Here is a 21,832-nt window from a genome sequence, read left to right on the forward strand (position 1 = left end):
CGCATGAGTATTACAGTCCCAGCATTGGCGCAAAAACTGCCGCATGCGTAGTACGTCTCTGAATGTCGAGCATGCGCAGTTCCGTTCCGGAATTGGCGCGATAACTGACGCATGCGTATTGCTGTTCTTGAATCGGCGCAAGCGTACTGAGTCTGCGGAACTTGCGCATGCGTGTTGCCTTTCCGGAATTGGCGGAAAAACTGGCGCGTGCGTACTGCCGTTCATGACTTTGCGCATGCGTTCTGCTTTTCCTGAATGCGCGCATGCGCATTGTTAGTCTGTATCTTGCGCGTGCGTATTTTCGTTCCGGATTTGGCGCATGCGTACTGTTTTTCTGGAGTCGCACATGCGTATTGCCGTTTCTGACCCTGCGCATGCGCATTGATTTTCGGATATTCGCGCATGTGTATTGTCGTTCCGGAGTTGGCGCATGCGTATTTCCTGTGCGGGTACTCGCACATGCGTATTGCTGTTTCGTATCTTGCGCAGGCGCATTGCTGTTTTCCGATGCTGGCGCATGCGTATTACTGTCCGCGAATTTCCGCGCTACCGGCGCTCGCTTTTTCTCGTTCCTGACGTTCCGCATTGATGCGTCGATGTTCGTCAACTCGCACATGCGCAGTGCCGTTCCCGGACCGGCGCTTTCCTATTTATGTGCGGAATTTGGTATTTGCGTAAATTTGTTTCGGAACTCGCGCATGCGCCTTGATGTGCGGAATCTGGCGCATGCGTACTGTCAGTCCGGAGCTGGTACGTCAATGCGCATGCGCTCTTTCCGGAACGGCAGTACGCATGCGCTTCTCGTTGCTTATCGTTGCGCATGCGCCTCCTGTTGCGTAGGAATACGCATGCGTCAGTCTCCCTTCGCGCATGCGTCTTTGCTTCCGCGCTGCTCGGTACAGACGGGCTGCGTTTCTCTGTTTGGCCACTTGGTGGCAGCAGCGTCTGCGGAAGGAATTTCCTTGGGGTGGGCGCTGAGCTGCGGCTCGGCCCGTGTCCGCCCGTTCTGTCCTGACAGGAAAACCGAAGTTAGACGGGAAGTAGAGAAAGTAATAAAAGAAAAGCAAAAAAACAGAAGGGGAACTTCTCCAGTCCCAGCAAAGCTGTGCTACGTGCTGGGGAACGTCTGTGAGGAAATACATCATCATCACATTGATGTTGTCACGCTGTTTCGTTTTTCTCACAGCATCTGAGATGATGAAGAAAGCCGGTATCAATTGGACAGATTCATGCAGCGACGCCAAGGATGGTTTGGAATGATTACAAGAGCAACACAAAACAGCTGAGCAACTTATAAAAAAGAGCAGCCACAGCTTCCACAGCCGGCCTCACCACTCAGATTCTGTCCTGTTCACCCAAAGCTTGCAAATATCCCCTGGCTCAGTTTGGTTATCAAGTGATTTGTCATCAGTTCTTTCATTTGCAACTGTTGCCAGCCCCCAACTTTGTCACTACAGCGCCATCTCCATGTCCTCAGAATCTCCAGTGCCCCTATTGTCCCCAGTGTCCCCATGTCCCCCACCATCCCCAATGCTTCCAGTGTCCCCATTGTCCCCATTGCATACAGTGTCCCAATTGTCCCCCTCCAAAAATGCACTTTGCACCAGCCCCGTTGTCACCCCCCATGCTGTGACCCACATCCTGTATCACCATGGCTAGGAGGTGATGTGCATGTCACTCCCCCTCAGGGTGACTCATTGCTGCTGGGAACCTCACATATAACTTTTTTTTAGAGGGGACAGGAAGTATCACCCCCAACTTGTGGAGCGGTGACATGTGAAGGGTGACGGTGGGGGTGGGGATGTGGGGGTAGGAGGTGTTGGAACACACCCCACAGCTCAGGACACAGCGTGGAGGACAGGTGAGTGCCAGTGTCCCCATGTTCCTACGTCCCCTTGTCCCCATATACTTATGTTTCTGTGTCCCTATATCCCAGTGTCCACATCTCCCTGTATCCCCATGTCCCTATAGCCCTATATCCTGATGTCCCATGTCCCTGTTTCCCCACATCTCCATGTACCCATCTGCCCACAACCCTTTGTCACTATGTCCCTATGTCCCCGTGTTCCTATGGACCCATGTCCACATCTCCATGTCACTGTCCCTATGTTCCTGTCTCCATAGCCTCATATTCCCAAGTCCCTGTGTTCCCATATCCCTGTATCCTCACCTCCCCCACTCTCTCCATGCCCACACCCCCATGATCTCACCACATTTCCATTCCCCTGCAGCTGATCACCATGAAGACCACCCCCCACTGCCTTGCCTTCTCCATCCTCCTCCTCTTCAACCATCTCCCCACCATCTGCTCCCATTGCCACCGTGCCGTCGGCAAATCCTGCCACGTTCCCCCCGTCCCTGGCACCAACATTCTGGGTTCAGGTCTGGATGTCACCACCATGTCCCTCACTGAGGGACAAGTGTTGGCCATCACCAAACCCAGCAGCAGGCACTGCACTGTCTGCGTGGACCCTCTCCACAAAGGACGGTCCCTCCTCCTCTACACTGGCATCAGCAAGTGGCGAGCAGGGAGCAAGTGCCAGCAGAGGTCCTTGCTGGCCACTGGCAGCCAATCCATGAAGAATCTGGTGGCTCAGACAGAGAAGATGGCGCAGAATTGGAAAGTGGGGCTGGGGGCGGCCCTCAGCCCGGGGGCGGGGGTCACCCTGGCCATGGCTGGGTCCCACTCACGGGTGGCAGAATTCGGGATGCAGAAGGAACAGGAGGACCGCTACTCATACGCCAGCACTGAGCTGCGCTGCGTGCATTACTGGTAGGTATTCAGCTCCCTGATCCCTTCTCCCTGCTTCTCCATCTCCTCTCCTCCTCCATCTTCCCCTGCTCTTCCATTTCTCTTCCAGTTCTCCTCCTTCTCCTCTCTCTCCACCATGTCCTCCCCATGCTCCTTGTCTTCCATTTCTCCTCCATCTCCCCCTTGTCCTTCTTTCTCCTCCATCTCCATCTCTCTTCTTTCTCCTTTCCTCCAGCTCCTCATCCTCCATGTCTTCCTTCTTCTCCATCACCTCCACCATTGTTCCCTCTCCTCCGTCTCCCCCTTGTCTTTCTTGTTCTCCGTCTTTTCCCCATCTCCCTCATCATCATTTCCCTCTCTACCCCCTCCTCCATGTTCTCTATCTCTCCTCCTTCTCCTCTATCTCTTCCATCCCTCTACCTCCACCCCACGGACCCCCACACACTCCTCCAACACCTGCACAGCACCCCAAACTCCCCTAAAAAATCCCATATTCCACACAATCATCTCAGACCCCTCCAGCACCCCAAGACCCCCCCCCCCCCCCCACTGACTCTCCCAATCACTCCATAGACTCTTGTAATCATCACATAGGCAGTCCATACCCCCCCACTGGTACTTCACAGACACCCCACAGAACCCGCCCAATAACCCTGGTAGCCTCCCCAGAGACTCTCAGACTGCCCCATAGACACCCCGGGGACATTCCACAGAATCCTATAGAATTCCCCCACAGACCCCTTCAATTACCCCATCTACAGAGTGTCTTACATTTCATCATCACCATCCACTTTGCCACACCGCACTGACACCCAAGAAGTGGCTGATTTTTGGGATGCAGAAATGACCTCCATAGACACTCCATAGATCCCAGTCACACCACACATGGCTCAAACACCCCATAGGCTCCTCATAGACCCTCCTCCAGAACCCCATAGTCACTCCACAGACCCCATAAAATCCACCATGTCCAGTCACTCCACAGCTTTCCTCCAACACCCCATAGACCCCTCAATCACCCCCATAGACACTATAGAGGCCACAGACACCAATTATCCCATAGACACTTCAATCACCCCATAACTGCCCCGTAAATCCCCATTAACCCCAAAGGCTCTGTAGAGCCCCGATGACTTTTTCTCTCTCTCCCCCCCCCACAGGATCGCAGCTTCACACAAACCCAGACTATCACCCCACTTCCTCCACGCTGTTCGATCCCTCCCACCCCACTTCACCCCCACCACTGCCCCAGATTATGCTGATCTTTTGGCTGCGTACGGCACCCACTACATCCACTCAGCCCAGCTGGGCGGACTCCTCCGCTCCATCACCGCCATCCGTCTGTGCCGCGCCGCCATGATGGGCGCCGGCACCCAAGAAGTGGCTGATTGTTTGGGTGCAGAAATGACCGCCAACGTGAAGTCAGTCACGCTCAGCGCCATGTCCAGCGCATGCCGCAAAGCCAGATCAAGCAATAGCGCCCACAGTGCCTTCAATCAACTCTTCAATGAGAGGATGGTGGAGGTGGAAGGTGGTGAGCAACATGGCGACCTCCTCTACGGTGCACCGGAGAACTACGCCAAGTGGTTGAGCTCCCTGCAGCGCCTGCCTGGGTTGGTCGCCTCTAACGTCAGGCCCCTGCACACCGTGCTGCCCCGCCAGGATCCGCGCCGGGCAGCACTGAAGGCGGCCATTGGTCACTACATCGCATGGAGAGCGCTGAGGGCGAACTGCAGCCAGCAGTGTGCCGGTCATGGTACGGTTGGGTTGTGCCAGTGCGGGTGTGCAGCTAACAAGGTGGTCAGTGCCGACTGCTGTTCCAAACACCGCGGGATGGCGCAGGTGACAGTGACAGTGTTGGAGGGCAGCGGGTGGCGCGGTGACATTTTCACTGCAACTGATGCATATGTGCTATTGTACTTCAATGGTCACCGTGTACGGACAGCAACAGTGTGGAACAACAATCAGCCCAAGTGGGGTGCACGGTTTGATTTGGGGTGGGTGATACTACACCCGCACCAGAAGATGAAGGTGGAGGTGTGGGATCAGGATAACGGGTGGAATGACCACCGCTTAGGGGTGTGCGAATTACCGGTGCAGGCCACAGGCAGACAACAACGCAACGTTGTGTGTTTTCCGGGAGGTGGTCACCTGAAGCTCAGCTACAGCGCAACGTGTGGGCCAAGTCTGGGGGGTTCTCAGTGTTCAGAGTACATTCCACAGCCCCCAAAAAGTCAGGGTGGGCTCTATAGGTTGTCACAGTGGCCACCGAAGTCTGGAGGTGGTGGTCCTGTGGCATGGCCACAGCACGAGGAGGGAGAGGAGGACGAAGAGGGTGAGGGGGAGAATTTTGGGGAGGTATTGGGGGTTTCTGAGGACAACTGGAAAATGGTTGAGGATGAGGACCACCAAAATCCGTTACCAAGTCTCCAAAATCCATCATTCAACCCTTGGAATCTATCAGTGGGTCTCAAGAAGGATCCAGATCCGCAGATTCCATTTCTGCACTATGGGGCAGCTCCTCCAGCCCCATAACATCCACCCTTCATCTTGATGGTGGAGTCACACACGAAGGCCTTTGGTCCTCCAGCCCCAGATCCTGCCCTGCAAGTTCTGGTTTCCCCCATCTCCAGTATAGTGTAATCCGTGGGACCTATACATTTCCCTCATCCCCACAGCTATGGGTAGGATTAAATGCTTTTTGCTGCAGCATCCCCTCTGACTTGGTCTGGTTTCTCGGGGTATGTTATGGGTCTCCATGGGGCACTATAGGGCTCTATGGTGCTATGGGACCCTACAGAGTTACATGGGCTATCAGCCTCTCTACTGTAACCTTTCTTGGTCACCAACACATAATGCTGACTCATGATCACCTGCTGGGCACCAGAACACCCACGTCCTTTGCTGCAGAGCTCCTCTCCAGCAGGTCATCCCCTAACCTATACTGATGTGTGTAGTTCTTCGTGCCAGTTCTGCAGACATTTCTGTTTGTGCAACAACACAAAAACACATCAAATAAGCAATGCACAAACAGTGGGTTCCAGAGACTACAGAGATACTGGCACAGCCTAACGTCTTTTATTTCCTTGGCCGGATCCCTGAGGTCTTCTAAGGTGTTTCTTGCTCCTAGGAGAGGCTGGGAGGGACCCAGAGACATCCTCTTTACTCAAATACACCTCTGCAGGAATCTGCACTAGCTCAGGTACTGCTGCCTCCTGGAACAGAGGCTCTAGGAACAGACATACAGCGGCATTAGGTATGGGGCCACAGGGGACGTGGGAAGATGGAGGGGATATGAGTGAGCAGAGGTCAGACACTAAAGCTGGGAGTACATGCAAACAAGGCACAGAGCGTGACAGAAGCTACAGCTTGATACCAGTGGCAAGGAAGTGCTTGGGAGCACAGGGCAGGAGGGACAGATTAAGAACCTGGCACAGGGCACAGCAGAGACTAGGAACACAAGGGACATGTGTCACCAGGAACACAGCAAGACATGGAGAAGACAGGGTTCAAGACAAAGCTGCTGATGGACAAAAAAAGCCACAGAAGAACCATGGGAATGAAGCAATGTATAGGCTGCTCTTGGGAGTTCCCAAGGCCACCCATGGTCTAGGTCTGCCTTCCAGATTTCACCCAGAACCTCACAACCCTAAGGACTCCCTTTGATCCTTCTGCATGCTGTGGTGCTTCACAAGGCCCTCACTGTAATCATAACCACAAGGTGCCCCTTTAATCCCACCAGACCACTGTGTGCCCCCAGGAACCCAATGCCCTGACCATGATCTTCCAGCCTCCTGAGACCCTAGGGTATATCCCAGATATGAGGGTACTCCTCCACTTACTCTACGGTCCCTTTCATTACCCTGTACTTCCCTATACTTAAAATCTCTCATAAACCCTCAGCCAGGGGGATACCACCTGTGTCGGGATTCCCAGTCTCTCCTTCTTCCTCGGGGAGAGTGGTAGGCACCTCTCCCTCTGGGCCATGTTCGGGGCTATCCACATAAACCAGGGTCAAATCAAGGCAAGCCTGGGCACAGGGACAGAAGACAGGCAGCAGAATCAGGGCAGACCTCACCTCCATTGCCCATTTACTTTCAACAGTGTTGAGCTCACCTGAGGTGTAAGGACATAGGCATAAAGCTTGGCATGCCGAAGGACAGTTCCAAAGAGGTGATCTGCGATGCAGGCAACCTGGGTCAGCCCAAATACAGCCACACTGACTGGAGGATGCTACAGCGATGGCACCATGGTAGCAGCAGGCAAGAGAAAGTCAGTGGCTGAGAAGCATGCAGAGGGTGTGGGAAAGAAGGGGAGGGTGTCAGGAGTCTGAGGGTATAGAGCACAAGGAACATGCAGGTTCTGGTGAGGCTGCAGGAAGTGTGCAAGAGCGTGCTGGCTCAATCAAGTACAAGGCAAAAGTTTGTAGAACATGAAGGCACCAACAGAAATACCAGGAATGCTGGGGACATAAGTAAGTATATGGAAAGTACGCAAGGAGCACAGGAAACCCTACAAGATGTGAAGACCATGCAGGCTTCAGTAAGCACAGATGGAGTGTGCCAGTGTCAATAACTTAATAACTCCATGAAACATATTTAGGTTGCTGTGAGGATGCTGGGGAGTGCACAGGGAGCACACTGGTACCACTGAGCATGCAGGGGTGCAAGGAGCACCTAGGGGCCAATAAGTGTATGAGGGGTGAAGACTCACGTGCACAGCATGGCACAGCAGCAGCTCGCTGAAGTAGGCATAGCACTCCTCCACATCAGGCAGGGGTGTCTCTGGGGTTGGGGCAGTCAGTGGTGAGACCTTTGCAGTTCTGTGTCCCCTGCCACCCCCTCCTGGCTCTGCACTCACGGGTGCACATGGAGATGGCACAGCGCACAATGGCCAGCAGGGCAGAGAGTGGCACTGGGGACAGCTCTAACTCCTGGCCCAGTTCCACAGCTGCCTCATAGGCATCCAGAAGGACAGGGGGACCTGGCAGGACCTCAGCCAGTACACTGGAAGAACAAGCATACCATTAGAGGGCCCGACAGGGACACCACGGGGAAAATGGACATGGAAGGGACAACCAGGGACAACACAGCAGGGAAACCAAAAGGGACCAGAACATCGTTCAGAGATGCAATGTGGGCACTTTCAAGGAGAGTAACAGAGATACACTGAAACACTGAGAGGTAGGATACAGTGGTAACAGCTTATGGGGAAAACATGGACACTTAGAGGGCTGAGAGGGAGAACAGCACTGGTGAGAGATACAGGACCATCTTAGGAAGGGACATATTCACCCAGGACTGGGTTCTAAGTTGTCTTGAATGAGACACTGGGACTGACAGAGAACCAGAATACCACATGGATGAGAGGAAGACTACAGGAATATAACAGTGAATGGAGTTAACCAAGTGACATCCCTGGCTATCCTGAGGTGAGGTACCAGAGTTGTCTTAGTGGTCTCGGGCCTGTTTTTTTTTTTAGGGATTCCCAAAGGCATTCTTCAGGTGTCCCATGCATGCCTAGAGTATGTTCAGGGTTGTCCCACAAGTGTATGGAATCCCCACAATGTCCTAGTGTGTTCCCAGCGAGTCTTACAGGGTCCCAGGTGCTCCCGAATGGCTCTACAGTGTCTCCAGGGTGCCCTGTTCTTGTTCTGGTGGCTGAGCCCCCAGGTGTTTTTTCTCCTGGGTGTCTCAAGTGACTCAGGGTAGCCCAGGGTGCTCTGGAGTGTCCTAGGTGTCCCAGATCCCTACAGACAGCCCTGTCCCCCCACTTACACACGTCGATCCTGCAGGGTTGGGGCTGCCTGAAGTCGCTCCACAGCCACTACATCCAGGTCTGTCCTGCAGAGACAGAGCTAAACTAGGGAACGGCAGTAAGGAGAGGACAAGGGACATGGGGACAGATAGAGAGAGTGGAATCTGAGGGAGAAAGAAGACAGCTGGGAATGTGGGTGCCCAGATACGCAGTTGGGAACCCACTGACCTGAACAGTCCCGAGAAGAATAAGGGACAGAAAGGAGGAAGGGGCAACTGTGGACAGCCGAGAATAGGAGACCTGAGCATGGCTGGGGACAAGAGGGTAAAGCAGACGCACGGTGGTTATTTCAGAACAGGGCCACACTCACCACAGGCAGATCCCGGTTTCACAGCTGTCGGGCTAGAACAAAAGGAGAGGAGCTGTGAGCACGGCCACTGCCAAGGCCAACGCCCAGCCCCGAGTCGAGGAACGGGGAGCCCCAGCACTACAGGGATGGGTGTGTGGCACCTCCAGTCCAGCCGGCACAGCCATCGCTGTCACAGCCCCGCCCCGCCGAGCAGGCCGCTCCCATGCCCGCACTCAGGCACAGGACGCGTCCGAACCGCCAGCGGGGCCGCAGCCGTCCCCAGCTCCGGGCCTCTCCGGCCTCAGCAGATCCGCCTCAGTCCGACCCCGGGGACACGGGAAGGTCCCGAACCGCTGGCGAGGCCTTACTGCCCGTCACCTCAAGCCCTTCACCGCGGCCTGCGGGCCGCACGACGGCCGCCACCGTAACACAACACAGTAACACCGTAACACAACACCGTAACACAGCACAGGGCGGCGCTGCCTGCCCACTGCAGACGGGGGCGCGACCACCGCCACCCTGAGCCGCCCCACGAGCTCCCACCTCTCTGGTCCCCGCCGTTGCCATGGCTACCGCCGCTCCGCCGCACCAGAGGAGGCAGCCACTCGGCAGGAGGGTTGCTGAAAGGCGCGGAAAGCGATGACCAATCAGAGAAGCTCTCACTGCTCCCCTACAGCCGGTGGTAGGGGTTCTTCTTCCGAGGTGGCAGAGATTCTAACCAATCAGAGAGTGACTTCTTAGCAATACCCTTCTTTCAGTCCTCCATTGCACTTCCCGGAGCGAGTCCATCAGGGCGCGCGGCTGAGCGCAGCCGTCCTGCCATCCCTGCCATCCCTGCCTGCCGTCCCTGCCTGTTCTGCCTGCTGTTCCTGCCGTCCCTGCCTGTTCTGCCTGCTGTTCCTGCCGTCCCTGCCGTTCCGTCCTGCCGTCCATTCCTGCGTCCACAGCTGTTGTATATGAGCAAATCCTCATTTTCTGCAGCCTGGGAACCTGCTGCTCTGCTGTCATTATTGCTCTTCGACCGTGTTACAACTGAAGATCATGAAGTCCAGCCTACACAGCGCTGCCAAATCTACCACTAAACCATGTTCCTAAGCACCGTGTCTGTGGTTTTTAGCTGTCTCCATAGATGGTGACTCAGCTACTGCCCTGGGCTGCACTACAGTAAAATCCCTTTGGAAAGGAACTAACGAATTACTGAGTGCCGCTCTTACTTCATGTATGTAGTAAATAAAGGAGTTTGTTTAGCAAATGTACTTAAAATGCTACAGATAATATACAATGTACATATATACATGTTGTAATGTATGTTTTTATTTTTTAGATTCATTATTCTAAGGTTTGATTGATAAGGTATTTTCATAGCTTGTAACACTTCAAATTATTATCATAAATATATATACAGTAATAACATTTAGTATATAACATCATGGTATATGTAATAATCATATATACAGCACGTTATAATACTTTCTCCTGATTTCATTGCAGCCTTACAGAAACAGATGTCACATCTGTTTCTGATGTCTCAATTTATCATTAACTTTCCGGTTCGGTTCTGAATGGAGTGTTGCTATAACAATTACCTGCACAGGTAAAACTCCTAAGAGACATTCAGACTTGAAACGGTGAGTAGTTTAGGAGCAGTAAAAGGTGTCTCACAAAAAATGAAAGGAAAAAGCATATTTCCAATGAGCATTTTCGAAGGCTGCCCCAGACAAACTGTAAGGACGAAGCAGACCACAGTTCTAAGTAGATACAAAGAACACTGCATTTTCCAAGACAGAAATGTAAGTCATACCTGATAATATTTATAATAGACAAAGCACCACTTTCTCACAGCGAACGGTGCCCTGTCTTCACCAAGGTTTCATCCTGCTAGCTGTACTGACAGAGCATGAAGATGGTGCTGTGCTTCAGCAGCAGCACTCTGCACAGGATGAAATGGCCATGGAGCCAGGCAGCAGAAGCACAACAGGTCCTTCTAGCAAAGATCTCCTTTGTCACCTGAGACTCAGCATGGGTCTGGATATCTCTTCCAAGAGAGTGGATGGGGCAGGCAGAAAGCCCAGCAGAAATGCAGCTCTGCATCCACCTATGGCTGCCTTCAGGATGCCAAGCAGATGCGGTCTCACAGCCATACAGATGCCAGCCGACAGAAAGTCATTCCCTGCTGTGAGCTGCATAACCCAGACCAGCTGCATCCAACTGCTGCCCTCTGCCTCCAGGGCAGCCTGCAGACCTTGATGGCCCATGAGGGATGGTTCCCAGTTCGCAATGATCCTCACACCATGTCCAAGTGCTGGGGACAGTGCTGGTGGTCTGGGGCAAGCCCACAGCAGTGAGGGACCAGCTGCTGCAGTGCTGGTGGTGGCTGGCTACCCCTGAAGACACAAGGTATATCAGTGCTGTTTCCACTGCCTTTGCGGTCCATTTCACTCCAAATTGAAAAGCAGGCACTCTGCCTTCCATCAGGTTAAAAAGCTTCCATCCTTCTTGGTCTCCTGCTTCCCAAGGCTTTACTCCTCCCACTGGCAGCATTTCCCAGCAGGAAGCTGTTTGCTGGTGTGTGTCTCTGCTGAGCAGGTTTCCTGCGCGCAACTGTCATAGCACAGAGAAGCACAGTGGTAGCTCCAGGGATAGAGGGTTCTGGACAAGTGGCTGAGCCGATGATCCTGGTACCATTCAGCGCGTTTCATGTTCCTTATGATCAGGAATCTGCTGAAAACACTGCACTCCACCACAACTTCTGTCTCAACACACTACCACTGCTCCTTTATGTGGGTGCCAGGGCGCAGAGGCACTGGGTCACATGTGACCCCAAATTCTGCCCAAGAGCTCGAGATGAGGTCCACACATAGGTCTACAATGCTATTTGCACACCTCATTATATAATCTACAAATGCTTTTTGGTGCACAAAGGGTCCCTACTCCAAGAGGTTACAGTCTACAAGAAGAGATACACATCTCCACCACCATACAGCTGTCACACCTACCGACAAACATGGATACTTTGGTCCTAAGTAGAACACATCCCTCCCAATGAGGCCTGGCAACCAACTGAACTGGAGACAAGTACCTGTGGGAGGATGAGAGGTGCATCTCTCCCACCTCCAGACCCTGACAGAGGGCTGTGGGAAGAAATCCAGATAGCTGCAGCACTAGAACAGAGCACAGCACCAGTTCTAAGAGGAGATATTGGTAGGTTGGCTCACACCTTGGTGAGGCACACCTCCCCCACACCTCCCCAAAACCTCACAAGATGCTGGTGTGCCCTATGCACACGTCAGGGGATCCCACCAGCATCACTACACAATGCAGGCATCCCTGCAAGGCCACCCAAGGAGGGTTTTAAGGCGTTGAAGTGTAAGGCAACTCCAAGGCTCTCTACGTGCCCCAAAGCCCACAGCTTTGCTCCAAAGGGATCCCAGTCCCCACAGAGGTTCCCCAAGGACAGAAGAGACATGGAAGGGGAAGGCCTGAAGCCCGGAGAGCATGGGGAAGCAAGAGGGCTGCATTTCTGTAGGGGATTTGGAAAGCAACCTCAAAGGGAATCCAGGTCCCTGACCTGCCCTCCAGGATCATTTACTTTTATCAAGCTAGAAAAAAAAAAAAAAAAAAAAAAAAAAAAAAAAAAAAAAAAGGCTGTTTGCTGTCTGAATTACATCTGTTAAAAGCCTCAGATAAGACCTTGATTAAGTCTCCTCTCCATTGGGTCACTTAGTTCTGTTCTCCACCTTCTTTCTTCACTTCTGACCTTCCATTTACAGTCTACCCATTGGGCTTCGCAGGGGGCCCACAGCTCAACTCAAAAGTGGATTGTCCCTCCTGGGCTCCAGGCTCTCTGCAACATCTTCCAGCTCATCCAGGATATCGGAGAAATATGGCCTCTTAATAGCTTCCACCTGGAATGAGAAGAAAGAACTGAAGAGGACATCCCGGACAGGTGGGTACAGTGCAGCAGCCCTCCCAGGTCCCCCATGGCCAAACAGCACTCACCCAGTGCCAGAACTGCCCAGACTTTGTGCATGTGCACAAAGAGCTTTCTGGCATCACACACTGAAAGCTGGCCTGACATCTCCTGACACCAGTGGGGTGTGAGAACTGCTCAGCCCAAAGGCAGCCTGAGCAGAACAGGATCAAGGGAAAAGCTAGAGGGAGCAGGGGGAGTTGTCTCCTCCCCAGTCCTCCCAGCACCACTGGGTGTTCCCAAAGCTGGGATTCATTCCTTTTCCTTTCGAAGGTCAAGATGCATTCCTTACAAGAGAAAACCCAGCAACATGGTGGGGGCACCTCTTAGTCCAGGTCACCCCACTATGCCACCCTGATGCTGCTCATTCCTGGCAGAGCTGCACCAACCCTCGCTCCAACCTGGGCACAGAGCAGTCCCAGCAACACTATCAGAAGCTGTCACAGAACACCTCGCTTCAGAGGATGTCTGTCAGAGGTACAACACCCACGCAGCTCACAGCCAGTTGCTGTGTCACTCGTGAGTTACTCATGAGGAACAGGGAGGACTCACCCGACAGCAACAGGCAGCAAGGTCCAGCACCCGCCGGGGGCATCCACTGACCATCCTGCAGAAGGCAGTGACATCCAGGCCATAGTCCTGAGGGAAGGGGAGAGTGTGGGGCAGCAGCCAGCTGGGCAGGGGGGATGGAGCTTCCCCAGGAAAATGGGCTCATCTCCTGTTCAAGCATGTCCCACCTAACCCTCACTTACAGAGATGGGCCTTGTCTGGGTTTTATGCTCCTCTCAGCTGGAATGCCATCCTTTCACCTCCCAGCCACCAGGATAAAAGGCAGGGGGAAGTATCTAGATGATCTTTTAGGTCCCCTCCCACATAAGCCATTCTATGATTTTACATTAATGTATTAAAGTTTTTAGGGTCTCCACCTCAACTGTCTTCCTGATGACTCCACAAAGGTACCAGGGAACTATCAGCTCTGCAGTGTGGCAGAATGGTGCATGACATGGGAGTGCGTATAGAGCAAATATATGGCACTGAATTCCTCTATGCAGAAAAAATGCCAATGGATGTCATTCATTGACACTTGTGATCGCTGATGGAAACCAAATTGTGGATGTGAGCACAGTGAGGGGTGGGTGGTGCATTTCAGCAGCGGTAACAGCAACAGTGGTTACCTCAGCTGGTGTGGGTTTGTACAGAGCAGTATGCATCTCTTATCACTGGCAAAAATGCAGAGCTAATGGTGCCGCTACATTGAGAAACAGTGTTTTGTATCTAAGAATTTGTTCTATCCGTGTTACTATGCTGACTGTATCTGTTTAAGTTTCCATGGAAACAAATAGGAGGCATTACTTGCAGATCAATCTACATACTCCTTTGATGATGCTTGTGTTTCATTTTCTGCTTCAATGTAGATGTTGAAATGCCAGAGCCAAGTGGAGCATTTGGACTTAACACCTCTAAACAAAAGAGTCGCTTCTCGTTTTGTTGGTGCAACCAAAATTTTGATAAACAGATGATTCCATTTGTGTAACGAACATTTTGTCATCAGATTTTCTCACAATTAAAATTCTGGAGTGACACCTCAGTGTGCGCACATACACGCACGCAACTCTGCATGGCCCACAGAGAAGCTTCTGTCCAGAATCATGGAGAAAATACTGTTAAATTTGGCTGTGGGAATTATTACCTGAGTTCTGGGAAGTACTTCGGGATCCGCTGGGATCCTGCCCAGGATTTCACAGAGCACAATGCCAAAGGAAAACACATCCACCTGCAAGAAGGGTGGGAGAGGTGGGCTCAGGCATGCACAGAATGCAAACTACAGGAAAGAGGAGCACTAACATCAGCAGGTTCCTCCATTAGGGGATGCCCTCCATCTCGTGCGGGAGCTGTGCTGATGAGCCAGGAGCTGGAAGCAGCGCCATACCTTCCGGTCATAGGGCTCTCCCCGCAGCATCTCAGGAGCCATCCAGTAGGCAGAGCCCACCAGGGACAGCTTCCTCTCTGTATACTGCACAGGCAGCTCCACCACTTCTCTGGCCAGCCCAAAGTCTGCAACTAGTGCCTCGCGGCCACGTGACGTCACTCGAATGAGGCAGTTCTGAAAGGAGAACCACAGGGACATGGCATGGGATGTGGCAAGGAAGGGGCCAGCTGCTACAGAGCCCTGCTGCCCTGATGGGTTGCAACCTGGGCATGCAGTGCAGGCCAGGGCTGGGCTGATCACACCCAAAGCCAGAAGCAGTGGGAAGGAGATGTTCCTCAGCCCACCTCCATCAGTTCACTGCCCACTCCACACCCTCACAGTGCAGTCTGCCTGGCACCACACAGCCCTCAGTGCTGCCCCATCCTGACACATCTGCACTGAGATTCCCAAAGGCACTTGATATGGACACAGTGATCCACATCCTTCCATCTGAAAGAGACCTAGAAACATGCACATCAGCTTTGCTCAGTCAGCCCAAGACAGGCGAATCACAGCCACTGCCCTACTCACTGTGCCGAACTGTACATCCCTAATAATGCCTTCTGAAGAAATTTCTACAGAATTATCTTGAGGTTTCTCAAAAATCCAAGTGACCTTAAACTATTCAGATCCCTGGGTTTTACTCCTTGGCACCTGCTCCCAGAGAGCCAGCAGAAACTGCAAACAGAATGGCTCCAATTGGAAGGGCCCTCACAGCCCCCTGTCCCACCCCTGCCATGGGCTGGCTGCCCCCCAGCTTAGGCCACCCAGGGCTCATCCATGGCTTTTGGGAACCTTCAGGGATGGGCACCACAGCTCCGGGCAGCAGTGCCGGGGCCTCCTCCTTGGGAAGCAATGAATACAGCGCCATGGCAGGTTTTACCAAGAAATCTTCCTTGTCCACAGGGCTATTAGCATGCAGCAGAGGACCCATAACATGAAGTCCCCAGGTCACTGCCCCACATAGCCTCTGTGGGGTCCCCTAATACAGCTCCCTTCCATCTGTGTACCTTAGAGTTGAGATCTCGGTGGTAGATGTTCTTGGAGTGCAGGTAGATCATGCCCCTGGTGATGTCAGAAGCTAAGTCCACTTTCTCTTTCCATGACAAAGCAATGTCTTTGCTGGCCAGGAGCTCCTCCAGGCAGCCCCCATTCACATACTGTGAAGAGACAAAAGGCAGCACCTGTGTAGCTGGACGCAGGGTCTCCTGGAGCCCCCCAGGCGTAGGAACAAAATAAGGCATCCCCGTGCCACCCCAGGCTTTCCTGTTCATTCACAACACTGCCAGAGTCACCTCAAAGGCACTGCCAGGCTGCATCCCAATACACTTGCTCCTCAAATCCTGTTCCTCTGCTCCCCCACACTGGCCTGTCCTGGTCCTGTGGTGGTACTGGGCCACCACAAAACCCTTTATGGACACTCTGCCTGAACCTCACAGTGCCTGTGCCCAGCTCCAACCATGAGAGGCTGTGGGGCAGAGTGGAACAGAAGCCTACCCAAGGCAGCCTGCTCACCCAGAGTCACTCACAGCTCCCTGCCTGCCCAAAGCACACTTAAAGACAATAACATTTTACCTCCAGAATGGGGTACAGCTTGTCATCCTTTACGCATATCCCAAGGTACCTAAGCAGGACGGACCAAAACAAAGAAAACAAGCCATCAAGGTTCCATTCAGTCCCTCCCCACAGAACTGCCACAGAGACACTGAGGCAGCTCCAGCCCCATATGCGCCCCCTCCCATGGCCAGAGTTCATGCCTACCTGACAATGTTGGGGTGGGAGAGCTTCTGCAGCAGGCTGATCTCACGCACTATCACCTCCTGGTCCACATCGTTCTTGTAGATCTTCACCACCATCACTTTACAAGCAGCAGCTTGGGTCACCTGGAGCAGGACATGTGTCAGCCTCCAGGTGTCTGCCATCCCCTCCAGACAGCTGCACCCCTTCCCAGCCAAAGCCTTGGCACCTGTTTCCCTGCTGCCCAGAGCTCGAGACAGCCACCAGCACAAGTGCAAGGTGCTGTCCCTTCCCACGCCAGTTCCACTTTGCAATGCCTGACATGGTGACTGGGGGCAGCTAGCCCCCTCCTGCCCCAGCACACCAGGACACTCAGCCAAAATTTGAGTCACTTTGGCTGGAGCAGTTTCTCAGCCCACACTGAGTTACATCAGTGCAGCAACACACAGTTGCTCTCCCCCATTTCTGAGCTCCCCCGGAGCAGTCGCCTCACTGCTCAGGTTGCCCCAGCGCTCTCACCTTGTACACCTTGGAGAAGAAGCCGCTCCCAACCAGTTCGGCACTGAAGCTTTCCCAGAACTCCAGCCTCCGGACGGCCGTGCGCAGCCTCTGCCAGCGGTCCATGTGGCAGCAGGTGTCCGACGACTCGCCATAGTGCTGCGCTGCCTCCGAGGGCTCCGGCGCCAGCAGCCCCGCCTCGCACATCACGGAGCAGCAGCTGAAACGCAGCGCGTGCCGCAGGGAGCAGACAGCAGCACGTGTGCTCCAACCCAACTGCTGCACTGGGAAGCAGCTGCACAGAGCCGCAAGGACGGAGGGAGAGCAGACGCCGTGCCACGCCGCACCCCAGCGCACACGTCGCCCGTGGACACTATCTCTGTGATGAGGCGCTCTGGGCTCAGACCTGCCTCAGGTAGGCTGCGTTCAGACTCCTTCAGACAAGAATTTAAAGATGCCACATTAATATACATTCACCTATACTTCCTGCAGATCTAGGACAGGCAGAACGCATTGCCTTCACTGCCTGACAGCGCAGCCCACGGAAAACCCAGGGAACACTGCCTGACCCGACCACCTCACACTGGGCTACAAGCCACCACATCAGAACTGTGCTCCTAACGCAGGTCACGCGGCACTGACTAACACCACGTTCATTACTGCAGACCTCCAGACAGGCCTTCTCCTGAGCGTGCCATGCCAAACATGCCATCTTAAAAGGGTCTTGGCTCAGTGGGTGCCCTCTGTCCAATAGAGGACCTGAAGAATAACATAAGGGGGAAATGCCCCAGCAACTCCCTGCCTCTCTGTGCATCCCAAATCTGTCTCTAACTCCCCAGATCCTTCTATTAAATTGTCTCACTTCTCCACTGATACCATCTTGACAGCCCTCTCCCCCCAGACCCTTTCTGCCTTTGTTAGGACCATGTTCAGAACTCTCCAAAGTGCTCCCCTCTACTTCCCCACTGCATTGCTTTCCCCCAGACGCAGGGAAGGCAAATACAGAAGTGGAAAAAGGGATTCTGAGGCTGATGCCAGAGCAAGTACTACTTCTAGGTACCTCACAAGCCATCTGAGCATTTTCCCCTCTCAGACCATAACCTAAGAAGACAACAATTGGCAGAAGGGTGACTCTCCAAAGCTTCCAGCTGAAGCCACTGAAGCTCTGCCCTCTCTGAGCTCCCATCCCAGGTCTCGCACCACAACATTTGCACCAACCTCCCCACCCTCCGCAGCCCTGCAGCCAAGATGCAGGGGGAGAGCTGCCAAGGGAGCATGGGGGCAGCAACTCGCCCTCCCTGCCTGCAGGCTGCCCACACAGGCACGCACAGCTCCTCTCCAGCCAAGCAGGCTGCAGGGAGCTGCCCCTGCACAGGAATGGTGTCCTTTCCACAGCCCACTCTGTTCCCTGCTTTTCCCACATACCATCTCCTCCTGCCATGACCCAATTCATCAATTGCCCCTTTGTCCACAGAAGAATCCCCACTATGCCCTCGGCACGCCAGGATGCCCTGAGCATTATACCAGCCTTTATTTTCTTCCCAGAAACGCGTTTGTCCCCAGATGAGGGCTGACACACAGTAGGCAGGGGAAGAAAATGGCCTTCCAAAATGCCAAGACTTATGTCACGGCTTCTTTGCAGCCAGGGGAGAGGGGAATGTGGAACACGGGTATTTCTCAGGACTCCCCAGCTACAAGCAGCAGGGCTGAGCACATCCCCACAAGGCTTGGAGCACCTGAAGCTGCATGCTTGTCTGAGTGGGCACTACATGGGCACAGCTGCTTGTATTTTGAAAATCCTCTGGGATTTCTCCATCTATAGATGCTGGGACACCCAAGCATCCCAACAGACCCAGGCTGTCCTGCAACCTTCCAGCCTGTGGAGGTTTGAAGGAAGTGAAATGTGACAAAAATCGAAGGAAAACATTCCCCAGGACAGCCAGCTGCAAAGGCTTTGATTGAGCTTGCTGTGCAAAATGGTGACTGATGAGGCACACAGATCCCTTTGAAACAGAAATAGCGCAGAAGGAAGAAAAAAATTCCATAACACCTTAGCAGTCACAAGGCCAGTCCCACGACTCCCACTACACACACTGAACAGGACCACCACCAAACACCCTGCACGTGCCCTGTCCAGGGTATGTTTAGAGGCTACAAATAGGGCTCTGCACTCGAAGCCGCGTGAGGAGTGACTCCATTCTACAAGTGGAAAGCCATCTGAAAAGGGCTTGGTGACAGAAGTAAGCAAGGCACTGCTTTGGAAAGGTCCTGAGCCCTGTGCTCTACCTACATCTGTCCCTCAGAAATGGGGAAACAAGGCAGGTGAAGAGACAGCTGACACAGACCCACATCCCAATTGCTCTTGACCCCAACTGAACCAATTTTTCCATCCATAACCAAGTAGTATTTGTACTACAACACATGAACACATTTCTCAAGGCAAGCAAGCTGCTTTCTTGTGCTCTACAAGCAGCAGCAGAGACAGCTAACACTAGGAGCACCAACCCATTGCAGAGGGTCATGGAAACTCAACAAGAGAACAAACTTGTACCGGAGATGACCGTTTTTGTAGCAACACAGTGAAGTAGCCTGAGTCCTGAGGCAATGCCAGCTCCGCACAGATGTGAGCTCCAACCTTTCTCGCCCTGGTTTGCAAAGACCTTAATATTGCTAAGAGATAGGAAAACTGAAGGCAAATCGTCCCAGGCAGACTCACAGCACACAGACTCTTTCCAGACTCACCCACTCATCACACCACGCTGACACAGGTCAGAGCTGCCAGCGCATTTGGCATCGCAAGGTAGTGCCGGCAGTGACACCTCACTCCTTGCCCAGAGGTATCCATCCATCACCTGCGGCCCTTTCAGCCACCACCAGACAGAGCAGGAGCAACAGAGCTGCTGCCCCAGAAAACCCAAACCCCACGGCCTTCCTCTGTACCAGCTTTCTTCCCCCAGCCTGCTTTTAAATTAAAACTCCGTGCAGTATCAGAGACGTCGCTCTGCACGGAGGGGCTGCAGCTGGGGAACTGCAGCCCAGCTCAGCCCCGCCGGGGCCACGCACAAAGCGGGCTCTCGAGCCCAGCACCAGCTCTGTCCCCTCCCGAGGCCGCCAGCCGACAAGGCTTCACTAACCAGCAGCCGCCCGCAGCCGGGTGACGGCCGGCACTCACCCGCTCGCCCCGCAGCTCCTCCGCTTCCTCGGACCGAGCATCCCGCAGCACCGCCCCGCGGCTCCTCCCTCCGTGGCCCCCGGAGCTGGAGAAGTTCCCCCCGCGCCGGGGCTGCGGGTCACCCCCGAGACGAGGAGCGCGCAGCGGCGGCCCAAAACCAGACAGCGCTGCTCGCAACGCGTCTGCCTCACGAGGACGCTGTTGTCGGACCCCACCGGTACATGGAGACTGACCCCTTCACCGGGACGACCCGGCACTTGCGCGAAGCCAGAGCCCACGGAACCCCAACCTGAGGAGTGCGTTTCTCTTCCCATCTCTGGCAGCAGCTCACGTCCCCTCGCCGGCTCTGCCCCCTGTTCCAGCCCCGGCCTGGCCCGCAAAGATCCGACTCTCCATGAACCCCCACAGGGCATCAGCCGGGCAACCCCCTACTTGTGCAATGGGCGCTGCAAACCCAGCAGCCAATGGGGTTATCCGCTGAGGGCAGGCCAACCAAACCTGGGTCACATGCTAGATGGAGGCAGCTGGGACTGGGACGCAGCTGGTTGTAATGGGGGCAAGTACTGGCACTGCATATGGACACGGGCAAAGGAACACCTCGTGGCTACCGGCATCAAGAGAGCATTGCCCAGCTCTCCCCAAACCCCAGCCACATCTTGCAGCCCCTTCTACCCCTATAAAACGATCCTTAACAAGAGCAGCAACAGAAGTCACTCTCCTGCAGGATGCCGCATGACCCTCCAGGGGTCACGTAGCCACGTGACTCTGCAGAACGCGCCACCAAAAGCTGCTGCAGAGCAAAGGGCAGCATTTAGATGTAACCGGTAATTGAGACTCTTGAAGGCTGCTAGATACCTGATCTGAAGAGGGTTTAAAGCCCATTTACTGCTGTCTTGCACACATGGTTGCTAAGCAACAGCTGTAAGTAACATCTCCAGCAGCGTGCCTCTGCTGCAGCAGTAGAGAGCAATCAGCCCTGCTGTCACAGAGGAGAGTTGGGGCAGCAACAAAAACAGAACTGCACAGTGTGACCATGCTCAGCCAAACCAGGCTACAGCTTCAGGCTACATTGTTCCTACCAAGCAGGGACTGTTTGGTGTACACCATCCTTTCAGCCAGCAGCAGAAATGCGAGGGATGCAAAGAGTAACAAGATTTCTGCAGGTACATTAGTAAAAGCATGAAAGACAAAGAGAGCGCACCCCTCTGATAAAGGAGAAAGGGGAAATGGTCCAGGCAGAGGCCAGTGATAGCGGTGTTCCCAAGGGAGTCGGTCTTGGGACCTGAACTTCTTGGAGAAGAGAAGGCTCTGGGGAGACCTCACTGTGGCCTTTCAGTACTTGAAGGGAGAGTATAAACAAGAGGAGAACAGCTGTTTACGAGGGAGGGCAGTGACAGGACAAGGCAGAATGGTGTGAAACTGACACAGGGCAGGTTTAGGTTGGATCTGAGGAGGAAGTTCTTCCCCCAGAGGGTGGTGACGCACTGAACAGGTTGCCCAAGGAGGCTGTGGGTGCCCCATCCCTGCAGGCATTCAAGGCCAGGCTGGATGTGGCTCTGGGCAGCCTGGGCTGCTGGTTGGTGACACACAGCAGGGGTTGGAGCTGGATGAGCACTGTGGGCCTTTGC

At 53.9% G+C, this 21,832-nt stretch overlaps 3 protein-coding genes across 8 annotated transcripts; 1 reads left to right on the plus strand and 2 right to left on the minus strand.

The window, feature by feature from the left end:
• Positions 1-1,661: 1,661 nt before the first annotated feature.
• Positions 1,662-5,814, plus strand: PRF1 (perforin 1). The gene is made up of 2 exons (XM_072353076.1): positions 1,662-2,773; positions 3,913-5,814. The coding sequence occupies exons 1-2, from the start codon at positions 2,241-2,243 to the stop codon at positions 5,285-5,287; spliced, it is 1,908 nt and encodes a 635-aa protein (XP_072209177.1). The 5' UTR covers positions 1,662-2,240; the 3' UTR covers positions 5,288-5,814.
• Positions 5,809-9,455, minus strand: CFAP119 (cilia and flagella associated protein 119). 6 transcript variants are annotated; one of them, XM_072353071.1, is made up of 8 exons: positions 9,402-9,455; positions 8,880-8,911; positions 8,530-8,595; positions 7,613-7,758; positions 7,466-7,536; positions 6,869-6,985; positions 6,671-6,782; positions 5,809-5,981 (listed from the first exon to the last, which is right to left on the minus strand). In XM_072353071.1, the coding sequence occupies exons 1-8, from the start codon at positions 9,423-9,425 to the stop codon at positions 5,821-5,823; spliced, it is 729 nt and encodes a 242-aa protein (XP_072209172.1). In that variant the 5' UTR covers positions 9,426-9,455; the 3' UTR covers positions 5,809-5,820. The 6 variants fall into 6 exon arrangements, with proteins under 6 accessions (XP_072209172.1, XP_072209173.1, XP_072209171.1 ...); XM_072353072.1 differs by lacking the exon at positions 9,402-9,455 and adding an exon at positions 9,020-9,394 and having other exon boundaries at positions 6,869-6,946; XM_072353070.1 differs by lacking the exon at positions 9,402-9,455 and adding an exon at positions 9,020-9,394.
• A 696-nt stretch (positions 9,456-10,151) lies between these two features.
• Positions 10,152-20,304, minus strand: LOC140260547 (dual specificity testis-specific protein kinase 1-like). Its single transcript, XM_072353024.1, has 9 exons — positions 20,205-20,304; positions 17,054-17,466; positions 16,559-16,680; positions 16,373-16,421; positions 15,808-15,957; positions 14,759-14,932; positions 14,519-14,602; positions 13,381-13,467; positions 10,152-12,763 (listed from the first exon to the last, which is right to left on the minus strand). The coding sequence occupies exons 2-9, from the start codon at positions 17,237-17,239 to the stop codon at positions 12,662-12,664; spliced, it is 954 nt and encodes a 317-aa protein (XP_072209125.1). The 5' UTR covers positions 17,240-17,466; positions 20,205-20,304; the 3' UTR covers positions 10,152-12,661.
• Between the last annotated feature and the right edge of the window lie 1,528 nt (positions 20,305-21,832).

Source organism: Excalfactoria chinensis, chromosome 18 (assembly GCF_039878825.1).
Source record: "Excalfactoria chinensis isolate bCotChi1 chromosome 18, bCotChi1.hap2, whole genome shotgun sequence".
In the NCBI taxonomy this organism is placed as follows: Eukaryota; Metazoa; Chordata; class Aves; order Galliformes; family Phasianidae; genus Excalfactoria; species Excalfactoria chinensis.